Here is a 20,982-nt window from a genome sequence, read left to right on the forward strand (position 1 = left end):
TAAACATGGGAAACCTTCTCTTCCCTCCCTGGTTTTACAGTCTCCACTCAGAACTATCTTTGCAATGGATACTACTTAGCGATTAGCTCTGTGTCTTGTCAATCAAATCTTTGTCCCTAGCAAACTGTTTTGTCACTGTATTAGAGCTCCTGTGCTGAAAATTTATCTTTAACAGAGGAAGAATGCTTTTTAAAACAGTCCTTATGAGATTTAATTTAACTTAATTTGCTCTGGAAAGGAAATGTCTCGTCTCTGGTATGGAAAAAAAGGGAGAAGACATCAACCAATTAATCATAAATATACTCTGGTAAATCTTAGTCAATGATTTCAATTTCTCTGTTTACTAGTCTTTATGATGACATGATGCAAAAATATACAATTCCTGAAAGTTTAAGCAGAGAGAATATTTGTAGAATACAAAGTTGTATGATTACAGAGAAGTGTGAAGTACTTTATTTCTGCTAATCCTAAATATCTTCAAAAAAGGAAATGAATAAACTGTAATTTTGTTTTGTAAAAGTGTATTATTGACTTTCCTAGTTTACAGTAATAGGAAATTATTAAATCTTTATTACTACCTAAATTTTTAATTTTAGTTGTTGTAGGAAAATATTCAGAATTTTTTTCTTAAGAAATTGAGTAGAACAATCAGAGTGAATTAACTTTAATTTTTGACTGGATCCCAGACTAGGGACATTTATAATATTGTGTATTAAGACAATTATTTTAGTTATCTTGAGAAAAGTCTCCTTTAAACTATTCTAAAATTTTCCAGCGGTGCTACCTAATACAAAACTTTAAAAGATACTCACTCTAGCCAGGAAAAATCTCAGCCTTACTATTTTGAGAATCCTGTTATTTTTTAGTAAAAATATGTGTGCATTATTTGTTAGAAAATATACTGCCAGTTCTTTCTGTGGTAATTCAAGATTATAACTTGCCTTATGAATATTATTTTTACTGTAATTGTGGATGATTTAAATAAAGCTAGACACATACTTAAAACCAAAAATGACTTTGGAAGATGCCCCCCATAGCAGCTTACTACTCATAAATGTTAAGCACAAAAAAAATACTAAAATTATTTCAACTAGTGTTAGTTTTTGTCAGGCTTGAGTTGTTATGTCTTTTTATGTTTAAGTTGAATAATTTCAATTTTTTGTTCATGTTATATATCAGCACAGATGTAGGCATCTGAAGTGAACACAGCTTTCTTTTTAAAACCAACAACAGTGAAACATTCATGTATTTTTTTATTTGCAGCTCAAATAACTGCTTGGCATTAGTTTGCTAAGACTTTAATACAGTTTAATCTGTTATAAATACAGACAAAATTGTGCATGTTTTGAATTTTATAGATCATCATAATGTGCATCACAAACTTACCACACTCAACATTTCCTGTTTTTAACCTTATAGGAAGCTGTTGTGTGATCTTGTCAGATATGAAAGCATGCCTCTCACTGGTCTTCAGCTTGGCTCATGCATATAGCTTATGTATTATTTCATTTAACCTTCACAGTAACCTTGCAGAATCAGCATTACTCCCCATTTTAAAGATGAGGAAACAGGTATGAAGTAATTACTGAACCAAGCTGTTATGGAGCACAGAGACAGCTTTATTATCCCATTCTTTACCTAACCAGGATGTATTTGAGAGATTTTTAAAAATGGGACAGTACAGTATGTTGTGTTCTGATGTGTAGACAAATTCAGGTTCTGGTTTTCTAGCTGTTTTCCTTGCCTTAGAATAGATACCCTAGAAGCTATAAGGCAGGAGAAAAACTTAAGAAAATAAGATTTAAAAGATTAGCAATTCTTGTTTTGTAGATTGAGATTTCCTATAAGATTTTGCCTGAAAAATCTCGTGCTTTAAAATCAAAAATAGAAAATGATTCTTCTAGGGACACCTGGGTGGCTCAGTGGTTGAGCATCTGCTTTTGACTTAGGACGGGATCCCAGAGTCCAGGGATCAAGTCCCACATTGGGCTCCCTGCATGGAGCCTGCTTCTCCCTCTGCCTGTCTCCCCCTCTCTCTCTTTCTCTCTCTCTCTCTCTCTCTCTCTCTCTCTGTCTCATGAATAAATAAATAAAATCTTTTTAAAAAATAAAATGATTCGGGATCCCTGGGTGGCGCAGCAGTTTGGCGCCTGCCTTTGGCCCGGGGCACGATCCTGGAGACCCAGGATCGAATCCCACGTCGGGCTCCCTGCATGGAGCCTGCTTCTCCCTCTACCTGTGTCTCTGCCTCTCTGTCTCTCTCTGTGTAACTATCATGAATAAATAAATAAAATCTTTAAAAAAAATAAAATAAAATAAAATAAAATAAAATGATTCTTATAGAATAACAAATATTTTATAGCTTTTCACAATTTGTCATGTCAACTGATTAGTAGAATGGTGTCTATAGATCTCACTGATAAACTGCCTTATAGCTGGTATTAATATGGCTATGTATTTATGTAAACCAGGACAGTTTTCTAAATGCTCATGTATATAGCATCATATTTTACCTCACAACTAACTCTGTGTGTTAATCAGATGTAGATTATTTTCATTTTTACAAATAAATTAATTTAAGACTTGGAGACATTAACTAATAACGAATAGGTAAAATATGTTCTAAAAGACATGAAATGAATGTAAACCTTTGCCATTTAGCTTCAGTGAGAACCATATTGATCAGGCATGCTTGTTAACTTTCCTGTCTTTATTTTTTTTAAGGCCAGTTTAGAGTTTATTCTGACACACAACCTAAACTTTAATTTCTAACTATTTATTTGAAGCTATTTATATATTTGATGTAACCATATGCTTTATCCTGCCTTTTAAATGTCAATAAATTGTAATTTGGTTGAGCGGTATAAGCCTGTTTTATAAGAAGAATTTAGGCTTAATCAGATTAAAGTCACAAATCATTAAATATAGCAACACTGTTTTATCTCTATCAATATTTCATTAAACTAGTCACCATTTTCTTTTCTATTTAAGCCCTCATATGTGACAAGATAATTTTTTATACGTAGGCTTTCATGTATGCAAACAAAGGAGAAAAATCCTGTCATAAATTATTTACATCTCTGCAAGAAATAAGTCCATAAGAAGAGCCACTTTAAACGTAAAAATCTTCATGACCTTGGTTCAAGATAATAATCAAGTTAATGAGAAAAATAATTAAGCTCTAACACTGTGTACTAAAAATAACATTGTATTATTCTAAACATTTAACATTTATTTAATCCTCATGGTGAAAATTGCTACTCTCCTCTCCATTTTCAGACACAAAAGCATATAGCTGTCTTACTACAGCCAGTATATGGTTTGAATCCAGGCATTCTGGCTTTAGCGTCTGCCCTTAAATTCTTTACACTTTCTTAAAATCTTCACAGCATAACCAGGGGAAAGGAATTAACATTTATTTTGTATATTTAATGTATCATTGTTTATTTTATATATGTCAGATATGTTATCATTACTCATAAAATACTTAAAGTATTATTTCTGTTTGAAAGACATAGAAATATAGAGATTAAATGCAGTTGCTCAAGTTCACAAAACCTAGTAAAAAGCAGAATTAGAATTATTTAAGGCAGAAGTCTGAACCCAAAGTCTGTATTCTTTCTGCTATACTGTGTTGCCTAGTACATATTCACAAGATGTTTATTAACTACTATATATACATCTTATTATATGTAAAACATCTGCTTTCTAGTTAACAACCTAATTGAAAAGATATATACATATATATTCAGTGTAGAATATTTTTTCTTTATTATTTGACTTAGTAGTTGAAAAGCATATGTAAGATAGGAGGCATAATAATAAAATGAATCTCTATGATCCCACTCCCCAACTTAAGAACTAGAGCATTACCAAAGCAGTTGTATGAGCCTATGTGTTCTCTCTGTCATCTCATGTTTTCCTCAAATTGGTAACCACCTCTCAGAATTTTGTGTTTGTTCTTCCTCTTCTTTTTTTTTTAATTAATAGATTTTATATTTGGAACAATTTTAGGTTTACAAAAAAATTGAAAAGTACAGAGTTCCCATATACCCCTCCCCACACCAACACACACACACAGTACTCCTGTTATTCACATCTTGGTATGTATATTTGTTACAAATTATGAACTAATATTATACATTATTATCATCCGAAGTCCATAGTTAGTTTACCTTAATGTCTATTCTTTGTGTTGTGCATTCTGTGTAATGACATATACCATTATAGGATGATACAGGATTGTTTCACTGCCCTATAAGTTCTCTATGCTTCCTCTAGTTATCCCTCTTTACCTGAATACCCAGTAACTGCTGATCTTTTTCGTTTCAGTAGTTTTGCCTTTTCCAGAGTGTCATATAGTTGCCATCACACAATATGTAGACTTTTCAGAATGGCTTTTTTCACTTAGTAAGATACATGTAATGTTCCTCGCTGTCTTTAGATAGCTTGATTGCTCATTTATTTTTAGTGCTGACTTAATATTCTGTTGTATCAATATACCAGTGTCTTGTATCTTTTCACCTATCAAAAGACATCCTAATTGCTTCCAATGTTTGATACTTCTAGTAAAAAGCTATTTTGGGGGTAGATTTTGTGTGAACATAAGTTTTCAACTCATTGGATAAATACCAAGGAGCATAATTGCTGGATTATATGAGTATGTTTAGTTTTGTAACAATCTACTAGACTTTTCCAAAGTGGCAGTACCATTTTGCACTGTACCAACAGTAAATGAGAATTCCTGTTGCTTTACATACTCCCCAGCATTTGACGTTGTCAGTACTTTGGATTTTAGCCATCCTAAATAGGTATGTAGTAGTATCTCATTATTTTAATTTGTATTTCCCTGATGACATATGATATTGAATTCCTCTTTGCCATCTATATGCCATCTGTCTTTGTGAAATGTCTGTTTGGATGTTTAGACCCTGAGTAGGGAAATATTTTTCTGTAAGAAATTGTAGAAAATTAGTATGATTTCTTCCTTAAATGTTTGATAGAATTTATCAGTGAATCCATTTGGATTCACTCCAGATGCTCCAGAGCTAGAGATCATCACTACTTTGAGTTTCTTCGTAAGTACAGAATCAGCTACCATAGTATATGTGTCGTTCCTTTGCAAAAGTGACTATAATAATAACGGCACAAATGGAAATCTGCCCAGTTTATCTCTTTTTTTAGTTCTTATGTCTTTCATAGCTTCCAACAAGGTTGCATAGCTTTTTTATAGAGTATCCTGATGTTTCCTGGTAACTAATTCATTTTAGTTGGCTAGAACTGGGCCTCATTCTTTCTATTTTAGAAGGTTAGTAATTATTAATTCAGTTTCTTTCATCAGTATAGGCCTACTCAGTTGATCTATTTTTTTTCTTGTGTAAGTTTTGGTGGTTTGTATCTTTAAAGGATTTGGTTCATTTCATCTAGGTTATCAAAGTTTTGGGTATTGAGTCACTTATAATATTCCATTATTATTTTAATGTCAACGGGATCAACAGTGATAGCCCTTCTTCATTTCTGACATAATTCATTTCTTCTTTCTCTTTTTTAGTTAGCTTGGCTAGAGGTTTATCAATTTTATTTAACTTTTCAAAGAACTGACTTTGTTTCATTGATTTTTTTTTTCTGTTGATTTCCTGTTTCCAGTCTCATTGATTTCTGCTCTAACTTTTTTATTATTTATTTTTTTCTACTTAAGATTTAATGTGTTTTTTTCTAGTTTCCTAAGATGGAAGCTTAGATTATTAATTTTAGATATTTTCTTAATGTATGCATTTTATTTTATGAATTTTCTTCTAATTCCTATCTTCACTACATCCCAAAATTTTGATACTTTGGAGTGTTTTTTCCATCTAGCTCAAAACATTTCAAATTTCTCCCAAGACTTTCGTTTTGACTATGCATTAATTAGAAATGTGTTGTTGAAAAGTATTTGGGGGATTTTCCCACTATTTCTCTGTTACTAAATTTTAGTTCTGTCATGTTCTGAAAGCATATTTTTTATGATATCTATTTGTTAAGGTATGTTTTATGGACCAGAATGTGCAGTCTGTCTTAATGATGTTCCATGTGAGTTTGAGAAGAATGTGTGTTCTGTTGTCCTTAGATGAATAGTGTATACAAGTCAATTAGATCCAGTTAATTGAGGATGTTTCTCAGTTCAACTATAATCTTACTGATTTTCTGCCTGCTGAATTTGTGAATTACTGATAAAGGAGCTTTGAAATCTCCAGTTCTTAATAGTGGGTTTATATATTTCAAGATTACGTAATGAGTGTTCTTTCCCCCTGACATACTATGGAAAATATTAGATTATTCCCTTTTTATGAGATTCACTTCTTGTATTTATTGTTCCAAAAAGCCAAAGCAATAGTTTGAGTAGTTTACAGGTTTCTTTTTGACTAAAAGAACAGTGAGTATATCTGCCTTCTAATGAAAATCTATGAATCACCTGCAAATATACTTAAGAGGAAGTAATTTTAAATATAGATTTATTCAAATCAAAACTTTGATAATATGTTCTCTTTTCAGTTCATTCTGGATTACATCTCTTTTTCCTCTATTCTGTTTTTTGGCTAATTTATGATTCTTTATTTGCTTCTTTTATACCTTATTTATTACAGTTCCATGAAGTGTTATTTTGAAACCAGTAGTTTAGGGCAAAAAGAAGCGAAGTTTTAACATAATCCAGGTCTTATTTTGTAATAAAACGTTGTTGTGTATGTACAGAACAGAAGGTTATGTGATTTCAAGGATAATGTTGTGTGCCTTTTCATTAGCTACTACAACTTAGATTTTCTCCTCATTAAACATATTTTTAGGTACCAAGGTAAGTATAAATGGCATTGACTAGATATATTTGTCTTTCTACTCCATTTTCCTTTACTATGGAACAAAAGTAAGAAATAAGTAAGGGATAAAAATGGCATTTTCATAGTTATCCACCAGACTTTTCTTAGTTTGTCAGGAAGTTGGGGGGGATGGGAGATTTTGGTTTGTTTGTGGGGTAATTTCAGGGGGAAGTACTGGAACATCCTGGAAGGAGGACTGTTAGACTGTGGTGTTGGTCTTTATGAACATGTTTTTATTCATGGGTCTTAGAGAAACTGTGTGTTTTCTCTAGCTTTAGCTTTTGTTCTATATTGGTGGTTGTTGTTAGTTCTTTAAGTTTTTGTTCTATATTGGTTGTTGTTGTTAGTTCCTTTGTAATAAAGATGGGTGGATTTAATCCTGCCCATACATTTATTTTCTGTGAAAATAAATGCTTAGGGAATACTTTCTCTGTGTGAGAGTCCTTTGTCAGACTGAAAAGACTGGAGAGTAGCACTTAATTCTGTAGAGAGTAGGTCATAGTACTTACTTCTTACAGAGGGGATTTGGCAGTATGTGCAAAATACTTTATTCCTCAAGAAATGACTCTAGCAAGACAGTGAATATACTTTTAATTGAGGTCTTGGTTTCTTTGACTGTGCATCCTTAGTATTGGAAGTATGATGCAGGACATATTGTAGAGATATGTCCATTTTCTGAGGTTTAATCTTTTTGGGTAAGTAAATTCTGTACATATGATTTACCAAAGAGATAAAAACTAATTTAAGACTAATTCTAGTTCCATCATACATGCTTGGAATCTGTATCTCTTTATTCATTTAATTTGAGAAGATGACATATTATCTGTGTACTCATTTTTTCTGTATTAATGCACAGACCCTTTTGACAGTTTTTTTTTTTTTTGTATCTACAACACAAGTAAATATTTAGGATTGAAGAAATGAGTTTATAAGTCCCAAAATACAGGCTTTTTACAAAAAGAGTGTGAATGAGAAAAGGTAGATTGTGACATTAAAGAAACTAAGATTTGACTAAATGTTATAAGCTTATACTTAGGATAGGCAGTTCATGGTTCCCTCACTGATAACTCCTACTCAGTGCTATTGATAGAGTTAGCTTGTAAGTAATTCCTTTTGTGAGCATAATTTAGTTTTACTTCCATCGAAGAATTGTGTTTATGTGGTAAAATGAGCTTTAAGAAATAAGTGTAAAACTAGTATTAACAGCCCAGGTGGCTCAGCCGTTTAACACCACCTTCAGCTCAGGGCGTGATCCTGGAGACCCAGGATCTAGTCCCACATCGGGCTCCCTTGCATGGAGCCTGCTTCTCCCTCTGCGGTGTCTCTGCTTCTCTCTCTCTCTCTCTCTGTCTCTCATGAGTAAATAAATAAAATCTTTAAAAATAATAATAATACTAAGATGCTATTGGCCCTTTAAAAAAATAGAATGCTGAGTAGTAGGAAAGTCATATAATTTGAAAACTCTTGGCTAGAAGACTTGATCAGTTTGAATACCACGGGAAAAGGGAAAATACAGCTGGCCATTTAATATTTTGTGGAGATTTCTTTTTCTGGTCACAAAAAACAAGGCCATGATTTTTTAACTTTTAGGACCTTATTTTTCTTTCATCTTTATTGAAAACTTTTTGTTTTTAATTGAAAGATCTTTAATATTTTTATCTAATCCTGAAATTTAATTGATTTCAGAAGAGTCATAATATACTAGATAGTTGAACTCTCAAAACTGAAATATTTTAATATCCATAAATAAATAAGGAAGGTCTTTGAACATTAAATCCCTTTAGTCCTTACGGTAAATTGGCGAAAAATGATTAGGTAAAAGTAATGTTAGTAATAGTAGCTATTATTTACTGTGTGCTGGACACTGTACTCAATCATTTATATGTGCATTTTATTTCATTTCATAAAAAATGTGCTCTTATTATTTCCTTTGTTTTATGAAGAAAAAGATAAAAAGGAGTCCAAACTCAGATCCATCTGATCCTCTAGAGCTTGAGATCATAACCATTTTACATTTCTTTGTAAGTCGGGAATCGACTATCATATTGCATACATACATTGTTGCTTTGTAAAATTCAATATTATGCTAAAACAGAAATCCAGTTTCTTTTTACTATTCTCATGTCTTTCACAGCTTTTAACAGGTTCACATAACTCTTCAGAATTTCCTTGATATTTACAAGTGGTTAATTTATTTTAGTTGGCTAGAACAAGAGCTTTTTAAAACCTAGGTTAGAAGTCAACTCTTTCTGAGCCAGTGATTCAACTGCATTAATCACAAAATGAATCTGCTTTGGCTCAGGAGAATCAGCACATATTAATGACACAACCAGAATTCACTTTTTTATGGTTTCTGTTTTAGGAATTAGATTATAATCTGAGAAGGTTGTAGTTGTTATATCAACCTAAGGAAACTTGTCTATTTTTGTGGACTTTTTGTAATAATGTTCCTCTGTTCTATATGGCTTGCAAATACATTATACAAGAGACTGGTCTAGGCAATTATTTAAGACAAAGAATTTTTCTTAGGAATTTAGAATGTAGGATAGTTATTAAGTTTTAGTCACAAATAACTGTTGCAGTACCAACTGTAAAGAAATAATATAAAGACAAAAACTGAAAAGAGTCATGTAGACATGCCTGAGAAGGTACTGTTGATTAGATATACTTCTGAAAATCTAATTTTTACTTTCATTTTTCTTACTACTTTAGGTTTTTCAATGTACTTCATATCTTATTCTTGCTTCCTCCCTTTTTTTCTGATACAGATCATGTGGCATGGGTATGTTTCTCACCTTTGCTTAGAAGAAATGCTTCCAGCATTGCCATTAGGATATAATATTTGAGCTAACCTGATTTGGAGAGGAGACTTGAACTACATTTTCTTTGTAAAATGCCTGCCATTATGATTTTAGATGTTTTATCTTTGATGTTATCTTCGATGTTAGCAAAACAGCATGTTGTTTTCTGTAGTGTTTCCTTTATAAACAACTATTATTCTATTTATTGAATCAGATTCTATCTGTACGAAGCAGTCCATAAACCTTATATTGTTGTATATAGGACTTTTAAACTCAGTCATGTGTATTTCACTGTAGTTTGATATAGAAATCTCCTGGATTTTCAGCATGGAGTGGGGAAAGAAACCCTGATTACAGACAGTTCTCTTTCTCCATTTAAATTTCTCCATATTTTTTTGTTTTGTTTTGTTTTGGCTCTTTTTCTCAACTGTCAGTGGAATTATTGTCTTCCTGTCTCCATATTCAGGTAGTGTCAGTGGCTGAGTATCACCGCAGGATCGATGCTCTAAATACTGAAGAACTGCGCACACTCTGCAGACGTCTCCAGGTGCCCCATTCAGTAGTTTAAACCCCTCCGGAGAGTGAATCCTCCTTGTTTTTAGTGTCTCTCGTCAGGGCAAATCTCATTTTTAAAGGATTTGTCTTGACTGCAGCACTAAAATAGCCCATCAGAAAATTCCTTTTTGTATTAAAGAGTACAGTTTTGCCTTGAAGAGCTTCAGGATTATACTTTCTGCCATCTTTTCATTTTAAAAATATTCAGAGGAATTTTCTGGCATTGTAGAACTGTTCTCAGTAACTGTGTGTTTCTTAAAGCAATAAAGAGTGTTCATTTAATTTTAACATTGGAAGAATGTCTTTGGGTTTGAGGATGAATCTTTACTCAGTAGCATCTGAAAGATGAAGTACTATCAGAAAATTTGAAAACCTTTTAATGCAAAGCAAGACTTTAATATTTTCTCTTCTTTAAGGCTATTTCAATTGTATCAACTCCACATCAAATATTTTAATAAGCTAAATTGTTTTTGTTTTTGAGGTATTCCTGGTTGGTATTAGAAATACTTTGGAATAGTATACCCTACCTACCAAACTAGATAAATTATTTAAAATTCCATAAAATAATCTTTGTGATTTCTTTCTCTTTTTTTTTAGAAACAAAGTGATACAGTTGAACTCATTTTTCAGTTTTGTGTATTATTGTGTGTTTTACTCTTCTTAATGAGATATGCTTTCATGGCTGTGCTACATCTACTGAATTATTTTTTCTTTTAATGCTTCTCATGTTGCCTTGGATTTTTCTTTTAACTTTTCACATCATCAGAATAAGGGTAAAACATGCTGATGATGTGAAAGAATTAATATAGTATTAACTTCTCATCACCAAAAAGCAATACAGTTCTAGAACATGTATTGATTGAAAACATGCTATTTAGGTTTGGTAAAAAATCTGTTAAAGAAACAAAATAATTTAGCAAGATTTCATTCTTAATGGAATCACAGTCTCTGTGCATTGCTGCATTTTAGTTATCTGCTCCAATAGAATTCTGTTTTCCAATTTAAAAGTTTCATCAATAATAGATATGTTTTATAGCTTTTATTTCCTAATGTTACTGCATTTTATATATTAAAATAAAATTAATATGGGACGCCTGGGTGGCTCAGTGGTTGAGCACCTGCCTTTGGTTCAGGGCATGATCCCGCGGTCCTGGGATTGAGTCCCACATCGGGCTTCCTGTATGGAGCCTGTTTCTCCCTCTGCCTACAACTCTACCTCTTTCTGTGTCTCTCATGAATAAATAGAATCTTAAAATAATAATAAAAAATTAATATGAAAAAGTATCAATAGAATAGATTGTATCAGAGTTTGAGTTAATCAACATTTCTATCATTTTAGGAATGTCAGATCATTTGCATCATGCAAAAGCATATATTCTTTTTTAATGCATTAAATTTATCTAATTTTTAAGATATGGTTATGAAAAAATTAAATTTATCATGTGACCCCAAAGCAAAAATAATGAAGGCAATTTTTAAAGTAATGGTAACTTTTTCAGTGAAGCAGCTAATAATTTGTATGCACACATACTCATAGAAAGTTCTTTAAATTAAAACTTTGGCACCAGAATGTTTTCTTAATTATTTTTGGCAAATTTTATGTTTATCATGAAAAAAAAATCCCACATATTTTAAATAATTTAGCACAGATAAATAGCAAACTAGCTGGCTCACTTTTGCCCTTCAACGGAAAAATTAAAATTTGCATCTGATTTTTCCTTTCACACAGAAATATGGGTGTTAATCATTTTCTTTCTGTCATACAGTAGATGAGAAAAATGTCTGCTTATAGTTAAAAGATCTTTTTCTACATTGGATATACCATTGTTATTAGATGGATGGACATCTTTGCCTTCTAAAATCCTAAATTAAAGTTTTAGCCCATTTTTTAAGGTGCAAAGTTTTATTTCTCTCAAAAGGCAGAAACTGTTTATTGCACGTTGCAGTCTTATATTAACATGCTATTGCTGTTTACCTCTTTAGATTACTACAAGAGAAGACATAAATTCAAAGCAGATTGCTCCAGCAAAAGCAGACCTGGAGTCTGAATCTTTTCGACCAAACCTAAGTGATCCCAGTGAACTCTTACTGCCAGATCAAATTGAAAAGGTATGACATACTTACATATGTGCATTTCAGAGTATGTACCCATAAGAGTAAAACAGCCTCTTTTCAGTTCTTCAAATTAAAGAAGCAGGGTTACTGCTGTTAGTCTTCCTTTCCCGTGAAGAAAAGTAAACAAAATACAGCAACTAGTATAATAGAAGATATTAGGAGCAGACATTAAAATAAACAATAAATAAATAAACAATAGTGGGGACACCTGGATGGCTCAGTGGGTGGGCATCTGCCTTTGACTCAAGTTCTGATCCCGGGATCCAGGATGGAGTCCTGCATCGGGCTCCTTGTGGGGAGCCTGCTTCTCCCTCTGCCTGTGTCTCTGTCTGTCTCTCTCTCTCTCATGAATAAATAAAATCTTTAAAAATAAATAAATAAAATAAACAATAGCAATTTAGATGAGACACTATAATAGCCAAAATTTAATTTTTTACTGTGTACTAGTTACTTGCTTTATGTGATTATCTCATGTAGTTTTTTATAGCACCTAAAGGGATTGAATGTGCACTCTGCACATTTTATGAGTGAAAAAATTTAGACATAAAGAAATTTAGTATCTTGCTCAAAGTCGCAGCTTTAAAATGTTGAAACTTGATTTCTAGAGCCCATTATTTGAGAAGTTATTAATAATTAAGCTGTTAGTCCATTCAGTATTTTTGTTAATTCAGTACAGAGGGTAAAAACAGTGAGTAATCCCTATTTCTTGTCTTTCTTTTACTCTGTGTCTTGTGGGTCCTGTTCCTTTCTTTTCCTGGTGGACAATTATTATTTCATGCTGAGAAATGCAGTTTTTTCTTCAAGCATCTCTGTGTCTTTGAGAATAATTTCTACTGTTATTTGCGTAGCCTTCAATTTTATAAAGTTCTGTTACATTCCAGCTGGCATTACTATCTTGCACGTTGACAATAGATAGCTATCAAGTAAAATGTTAAAATTTTGTTTTGCAAAGCTTACCAAGCATCTTCCACCAAGAACAATTGGCTATCCATGGACTCTTGTTTATGGCACTGGGAAGCATGGCACAAGCTTGAAGACCCTTTATCGAACAATGACAGGTTTAGACACCCCAGTGCTGATGGTGATTAAAGACAGTGATGGGCAGGTATGAAAAGTAACTACATAGATACATTACCCTTTCAGAGATTACAGTAAAAGTAACATTTAATATGTTTTTTGATAAAAATTATTTTCATTAGTGTATTTTATTAAATTTACTGATAATATTGAGTACTTCTAATATACAAGACATTGTTGAGTGATACAGAGAATAAACAAGAGCATGGATAAAGGGATTATAGTCTGATAAAAAAGAATATGTGTACCAGTATCAAGTGTAGTGAGAACCTAGAGAAAGCAAAAGGGGTGTTTAAAGCAAGGATTGTTCATATCTATTTGGACAAGGTCAGAATGAAGTTCATTGAAAGAGTGAATATTGTTAGAGTCTTGAAGCATAGGTAGTTTTAAAACTTAAAGGTAATTGTGTGAGAATGATACCAGAACAAAACCATAGGAAGGCAAGAGAAATACTGATTTGTTCCTGAAACATCAAGTTAGGTCAGTTGCTAGGATTGGAGAGTGAGAAGATGAAATAGCAATATTAATTTAAAAAACAAAACAAAATACTACTACTTCTGACATTTTTATTGTGCTTTTCCCACCCATTTAACTAATCACTTATGCATTATCTTATTTAATCGTCAAAGCTCTATGAGATTGATACTTTTATAACATCACTGTTTTGAAGAGTTAACTATGACTAAACGAATTTCATCAACTTTCCCAGAGTTATACAATAAAGGTAATTGCACAAAAATGAAGGAACTGCTTACCACATGCCATAGCATAGATAAGTGTCACAAATGTAACGTTGAGTTGAAAACCAGACACTAAGGAGTAACTATCTTATGATTCCATTTAAAGAATGTTCATAAATAGGCAAAACAAATCTATGATATTCAAGCTAGTTAGCTTCCTTGGGGAAGTGGAGGTGGTGATGAAGAGGAGGCACAAGGTCAGCTTCCAAAGTGCTGATGATGTTCTGTTTCTTGATCTAAATGAAGGTTGTTAAATGGGATTTGCTTTGTGATAATTCCACATTGAGCTGTGTGTATTTATATAAAACATATATATGTATAACATGTACCTTTCAACAAGAAAGTCTATTTTAAAAACTAAGACTATAAAAAGCAGATCAGAGACAGTGACTATAGAAATCATCTATAAAACTCTCTACATTCCCATTTAATGCTGTGGAAATTTAGACCCACAGCATTGAAATAACTTATCCAGGTTCCTTATTCACTCATTCTTTTTTAGGTTATTTATGCTGTGATACCTATTGTTCTGTGTAAGAGCATAGCACTACAGGTCCAACCAGTTAAGACCGAGGCCTTCCCTCATGGAATTTATTATATAATGAAGACAAAAGTAGCATATACCTTTTTAGTTAGTAGAATGTTTACTGATGCAGAAGAGTTTTTGCTAAATCCTATAATCCCACTGTAACATGTTATAACTATTGTACATGCATTGTGCATATAAGTTCTCCTGAAACGAGGTAATCACTTTTTAAGATTGTTTGTTTATAAGAATCTTTTTAGATTTCAAAACTAGAAAAAATTCCCCATTGAGAAACTGATATGCTTTGTATTTGACAATAATGCAAATTTCATAACAGCTGATCGTGTTTCCCTTTTTTAAGTAGTAGATAAAATTATATTTCATTTCCTTTTTTTTTGCATTTTACTTAAATAATGAGGTAATGCTTAATGAAGCAAATTAATAGTCATGTCATTAACCATGCCTCTTTTTAATCCTTAGGTTTTTGGTGCATTAGCATCTGAGCCATTTAAAGTGAGTGATGGCTTTTATGGTACCGGAGAAACCTTTGTTTTTACGTTCTGTCCAGAGTTTGAGGTAAGGACAATTATTCCAGTATTCAATTTATAAAGAGATGGCATAATGAAAAGAACATGCACATTGGAGGCATTTACACTTGCATTTGACGCTCATCTCTGTTGTTACTAACTATAACTTCACACTTTTCGACCATTTTGAGGTTTAACTTTCCTATGGATAGAATGGGAACCATAAAATGTAACAGGGCATAATGCCAGACATACATCATGGTCTCAGTAAGGAGTATACATCATTATTACTATTCTGAATTGCCATTGTGAAATTCTTAGAAACTTTTAATGACTAAGTTGCATAATGTAAGTAATGAAAATTTAAAAAATAAATCATTTAGGTTTAAATTATCTGATTTCTTTTTCTTTATTATGGCTTAATTAATTTAAATTGACTACATTCCAGTACTAGTTAGACCTAAAATTAAAGACCTAAAATTAAAGAATATGTTGACTGTAAAACATCGCATGCAATCGCAGCATCTTAGGTACATTAAAGTTCAGTGTATCAGACCTTTCCTTAAGAGATGAAATTATAATCTCGAAAAAAGGAATCAACACCGTTAAAAAAGTAGTCTTTAGAAACAGTTTCTATGATTATCAAAATAGGAAGGTTTTGATAACACACTAGAAGATTTTTTAGCAAACTTAAGCTTAACCAGCTCACTAGATTAACCAGTGCTTTCCATTCCCTCATAAAACATAACAACCAATGCCTACAGCTAACTGGAAGTTTATAATTGATACAGATTTTTTTAAAGATTTATTTACTTATTTTAGAGAGTATGAGGGGAGGGGGGCAGCAGAGAGAGAAAGGCAGAGCAGCAGACTCCCCAAGGAGCATGGAGCTCAACTCAGGGCTGGATCTCAGGGCCCATGAGATCCTGACCTCAGCTGAAACCAAGAGTCAGAGGTTCAACCAACTGAACCACCCAGGTGCCCCTGTTGCAGATTTTTGAAGCATCAGTTGTGCTTGTACTCAAATCTTTTTATGCTATTTCTACTTGACTGTGTAATTAATTAATTAGGTATTATATAACTATGAAAAAGTTGTTAAAGTTTATTGAAAACTATAATAAATATTTGAGGAAAAGTTGATAAAGATGATGTGCTAGAAATTGTTATTGTATTACAGTAAAGATGATGTGCTAGAAATTGTTATTGTATTACATTTAAGTAGAACTCCCGTGGAAGAAGGCTAGTAAAAAAAAATTAAGAATATGAACATCTAGAGATTTTGTTTTTGAACTTCTGAAATGTTTTTATTTTCTCACTGCTCTTTAAAAAAACTGAAACTAGAAATCATGAACATTTGTAGCAGACTTATATAAGAATAATGATAGGCAAATCAGTATCCAAAGGAAAAAGACCTTGGCGTTATATCAAAGTATTATCAAATTAATGACATTTCTGTTTAATGTTAAAAGTTATTGGCATCAAAAAAAAAGTTATTGGCATCTATATCAATTTTTTAACCAATTTTCTGCTTTTTTTATTAACTATTCAGTTCTTGACACATACATAGAAAAGAGAAATATGTATAAATAGATAATAAGATTTGAGGCTTTGGAAATGAAAGTTGTATGCTTTTAACTTTAGTCATACAAATACAGAAGCCCAGAGCACCAGAACCTTCTGCCCAGTCTTTTATCCTTATTGTTCTTATTCCTCTTATGTCTGTCAGTCTAGGCTTTCAGTACTTGGGGTTTGGGAGAACCGACTCTGTAAAGTGACCATTTTCATCTACATGTTTAAAGCTTTCTTTGTATTTCTGTAGGTCTTTAAGTGGACAGGAGATAATATGTTTTTTATCAAGGGAGACATGGATTCACTAGCTTTTGGTGGTGGAGGGTAAGTCTCTTGAACATTTTACCATGAGATTTTTAAAGATACTTTACTTATTTGTGTGACTTATAAAATCAGTTATCTTTGGAAAGTTTTGACATTAGAATCTTAATTTGTATATTACGACTAAGAAAACAATATATTTACAAGAGGGTTTGCTTAAGTGTAGTATTTGAAACTATTGATAAAATATTTGTTTATTCATTTTAAAATGCTGTTGAGTTGATTTCCCTTTTGATTAAAGCCCATCCTTAGAGTACAGTGTGACTTCTTGTATTTGAAAGTAAAATGCAGTAATGCCTTAGACCTTCTCAAGTTTTTAAAAAAATACAATGTTATTTTGTTTCTCCCAACGTATAAAAAAGTTCCAGTTATTTTCTTTTTATTCTACCCTGGAGACTATTTGAATGGATATGTCAGAGAATAATAGAAATTTGTTTTCCTACAAAAAATTTGTGATACCCTTTCTGCCCAGATTTTCAGAATTTGTTTTCTTGTTTTGTTTTTAACAGTATGTGTCAATCATTAATTTGATTGGATTCTTTTGCATAGCAGGCACTATAAGAACGTTTGCTTACTTATCCTGACTTCATTCAGCCTTTACAGTGTTTACATATAGTTTGCTCTACCTCCTCCTAGCCTAGACTTTTCAAATAGTGCTTATTAGCAAACAGTGATGCCTTCTTTTGGTAGTTCTCTCTGTCCTTCAGGATCAGACATAAAGTATGCTAAGTAATTCCCAAACTTATAAAATATTATTTGTTTCCCACAGCTGAGGATATATAATAATTCATCCAGGCTGGAGAATCTTGTTAACCTATAAGAATGCTCACTACCCTGAGTAATTCTAACAAATTCTTTTACCACTTCTCTATAGATGTGTGTTTGAAAGACATGATTTCAGTGGTTAAAAAATTAGCCTTCTCTGAAAGACATAACTAGTAACTAAAAACCATGTTATTTTTAGTTGTTGGAATCAGCATATGTTTGTATGTTCCAGTTACACTTTTTTTTTTTTGGTGGAGTGCAGGCAGTCATTTAGCCCAAATGGTAGTCTTACATGTGATTCAGTTAGCTCTCCAGGAGGGCATCACAAGCAAGTGGCTAGTAATTTCAGGCTGCTAAGGGTGCCTTAAATCTTTGAAAATAACATACCTAATGTCACTAGATGTCTGCTGAAACTTGATTTTGAATATACCATCTGATTGCAGTAAGCTCAACTAAACGTTGGGTCATTTGATAACAAATTAAGACAAGTACAGTCTTTGGAGAAGGAGAGTACAGGCTCAGAAGCCTAAAGCTACAGGATCTTGATATTCCAGAATCCCAAATAGGAGCCCCAAAACCTAAATCATGATGTGGTGAACTAAATATAGACTTTGGAGTTAGACCAATTTAGATTCTGGTTTCAACATATGTCCCATATGGGACCGTTAGCAAATTGAAAGTTTCCTCAGTTGTGAATTGGAGAAAGAACCTTAACATTAACTACACGTTAATAATGTTAGATGAGAGGAAGTTTTCATGTTAAGTATATTAAATATTTAACTCGTGTCAAATATATTAAAACTGTATAGCAAAAAGAAACCCATAATACCAAGCAAAGAAGAACAGAGTGACACCCATCTCAAAAGAATGCTATATAAATTTAATTTTAGAGAATTCATTTTGTTACTTGATCTGTGTAATAAAACAGTGTGACACCCATCTCAAAAGAATGCTATATAAATCTAATTTTAGAGGATTCATTTTATTTGATCTGTGTAATAAGTGATTTTATAAGAGGGTGTGAACAAAACAAAATTGCCTTGTACCAGTGGGAAAGGCTTGAAAAAAGTAATGATATCAGAATTTTGAATATTGAAAAGCCTCATTTAAATTAATTTAATTAACTTATTATTTTATACCCTCTGTAATAATTGTCTTACAACCTTAAGTATTAAGAGATTATTGTTTAAAACTATTTTTTTAATATATTTCAGGGGAGAATTTGCCCTTTGGCTTGATGGAGATCTTTACCATGGAAGAAGCCATTCTTGTAAAACATTTGGGAATCATACGCTTTCTAAGAAGGAAGATTTCTTTATCCAAGACATTGAAATCTGGGCTTTTGAATAAATGTAATGCTCTCTGTCTTAGCAGGATAATGGCCCAAACCTGACATGGACAAGCATTCTTTGGAAAGTTCAAGAAGCAATACAATGTAACATGTCACTCGTGCTTTAAAATTAATTGTATCACCATTTTTTACAGCTATAATTTTGGAATTTATTTTTAAAATCATGTTTCTGTCCCAGGGTTTTTTTAGGTTTAGACCATGGTGTGGGTCCATGCAGTATAACAGCGTGGGTTTTGTCAGAATTTTGGCAACCTTTTAATCATAGTGACCACCTCATCTACAATCCATGTTATCTCAGTCTCCTAATCGGATGGTGCTCTTTCTTTGAATTTTTTAGTTTATTATTTTTAAAACTATATTGATTGTTTTACTAGAGCAATCTAATTGGGACATTGAGAGAATGAAGACTAGATAATGCTGTGAGGTATCTGTGAGGTTGGCACAGGTGACTGTTGGACTTGTCAGTTTAGTCATTCTTGTGAAGGAAAAACACATGCCAAAATAATGCATATTTCATAAACCACTGAGTTCTAATTTTAATTCACACTACAACATTCTTTATTAATTTTGTAGGCATTCTCAATTTCATTTTAATAAAAATGAAATTTGAAGAGAATTCTGATTGTAATAGACCACAGTGCACATGATCTGCAGGTTTGGGCATATGATTTCATGTTTGGATTATCTGATAAAGTTTTAAAATACAAAGGGGAATGAGAACTTGATGATTCTATTGGATTTAATATATCAAGTGAGAAAATATACTATTTACATATTTGTAGCTTAGCAGGGCATTATCATAAGTACAAAAACTATGAAACAGATACATATTTCTTCAACATATTGTGTCAGATATACTGTTTTATAGTTCTGTTGTTTTAGCCTTATTGCATATCAACTCCCAAAATATAGGTTCCTGTTCAAAAGGAAAAAAAAAAAGTGTGTTTTTTTTGAGTGGTATATATTATAAACTACCATTAGCATTTGCTGTTATAAAAGGGCAATGATTATAGTAGACAATATTGTAACTCAGTAGACTTGTTGAATATGCAAACTTACTGTCAAGTGACCTCAAAAAAAAAAAAAAAAAAAAACCGAGATAGAATATACTAGTAGTTCTTATCCTCTTTTGTAGGAAACCAATAATATGCCATTGTGGCAGTCACTCATCAGTTAATTTCAAAGCTTCATGTTATGCAAAAAAAATCCTGCTGTTATACATGTGACAGTGACCTTGTGCTGAAATTTCAGCTATTCCAGATAAACATTGTATATTACCTTGTAAATTAATGTTTAAAGGTAGTTTTGTTCTTATAGAAAGTGTCGATTGCCAGGTTGCTTATAGCACTTTAAATTATTCTGAAAAGGAAATTATAAGCCAAATATGTTGGCTTTAGTAGTTTTAGTTGTATAGGACTTGACTATATTTAGATCTTTTGAAAAGTTTAGATAATTATCTAAAGAAAGCATAATGCTAATGGAAAAGAAAATCTGATCTATTTAATATGCTATCGCTGAATATGAATAGAAATGTGGGCATCATTTCCTTGTCTATGTAAAGCTATCTCATTATAAGTTAGTAACAGTATATAGATTAAATGTTTACAATATAGAGAATTGTAAATAAAAATATATCATTTTTCCCCTTTGGTCTTCCACAGCAGTATTATTGTCTTTGTGGGGCTGACTAATCATTAAAAAAAAAAAAAAATCCTGTATTGGATTTCAGTTACAATAAGGTCCTGGTCGTGTATACCAAATAAAATTAAATACTTAAATACAAA

The 20,982-nt window shown here is 32.1% G+C and overlaps 1 protein-coding gene across 15 annotated transcripts in view; it reads left to right on the forward strand.

Moving 5' to 3' along the window:
- The window catches only part of OXR1 (oxidation resistance 1), a 444,691-nt gene extending 423,709 nt beyond the window's left edge, over positions 1 to 20,982 (forward strand). For 10 of the 15 annotated variants that reach the window (XM_025450868.3, XM_025450867.3, XM_025450875.3 and 7 more), the window contains 6 exons: positions 10,119 to 10,199; positions 12,191 to 12,316; positions 13,275 to 13,427; positions 15,146 to 15,241; positions 17,012 to 17,085; positions 19,062 to 20,982. In XM_025450868.3, the coding sequence (XP_025306653.1) occupies positions 10,119 to 10,199; positions 12,191 to 12,316; positions 13,275 to 13,427; positions 15,146 to 15,241; positions 17,012 to 17,085; positions 19,062 to 19,197 (666 nt within the window). In that variant the 3' untranslated portion in view covers positions 19,198 to 20,982. Of the gene's footprint in view, positions 1 to 102; positions 308 to 10,118; positions 10,200 to 12,190; positions 12,317 to 13,274; positions 13,428 to 15,145; positions 15,242 to 17,011; positions 17,086 to 19,061 lie in introns of those variants that run through there. The other 5 variants (XM_025450870.3, XM_049093340.1, XM_025450871.3 and 2 more) reach the window with 3 other exon arrangements.

The sequence above is a fragment of the Canis lupus genome, chromosome 13, assembly GCF_003254725.2.
Source record: "Canis lupus dingo isolate Sandy chromosome 13, ASM325472v2, whole genome shotgun sequence".
NCBI lineage: Eukaryota > Metazoa > Chordata > Mammalia > Carnivora > Canidae > Canis > Canis lupus.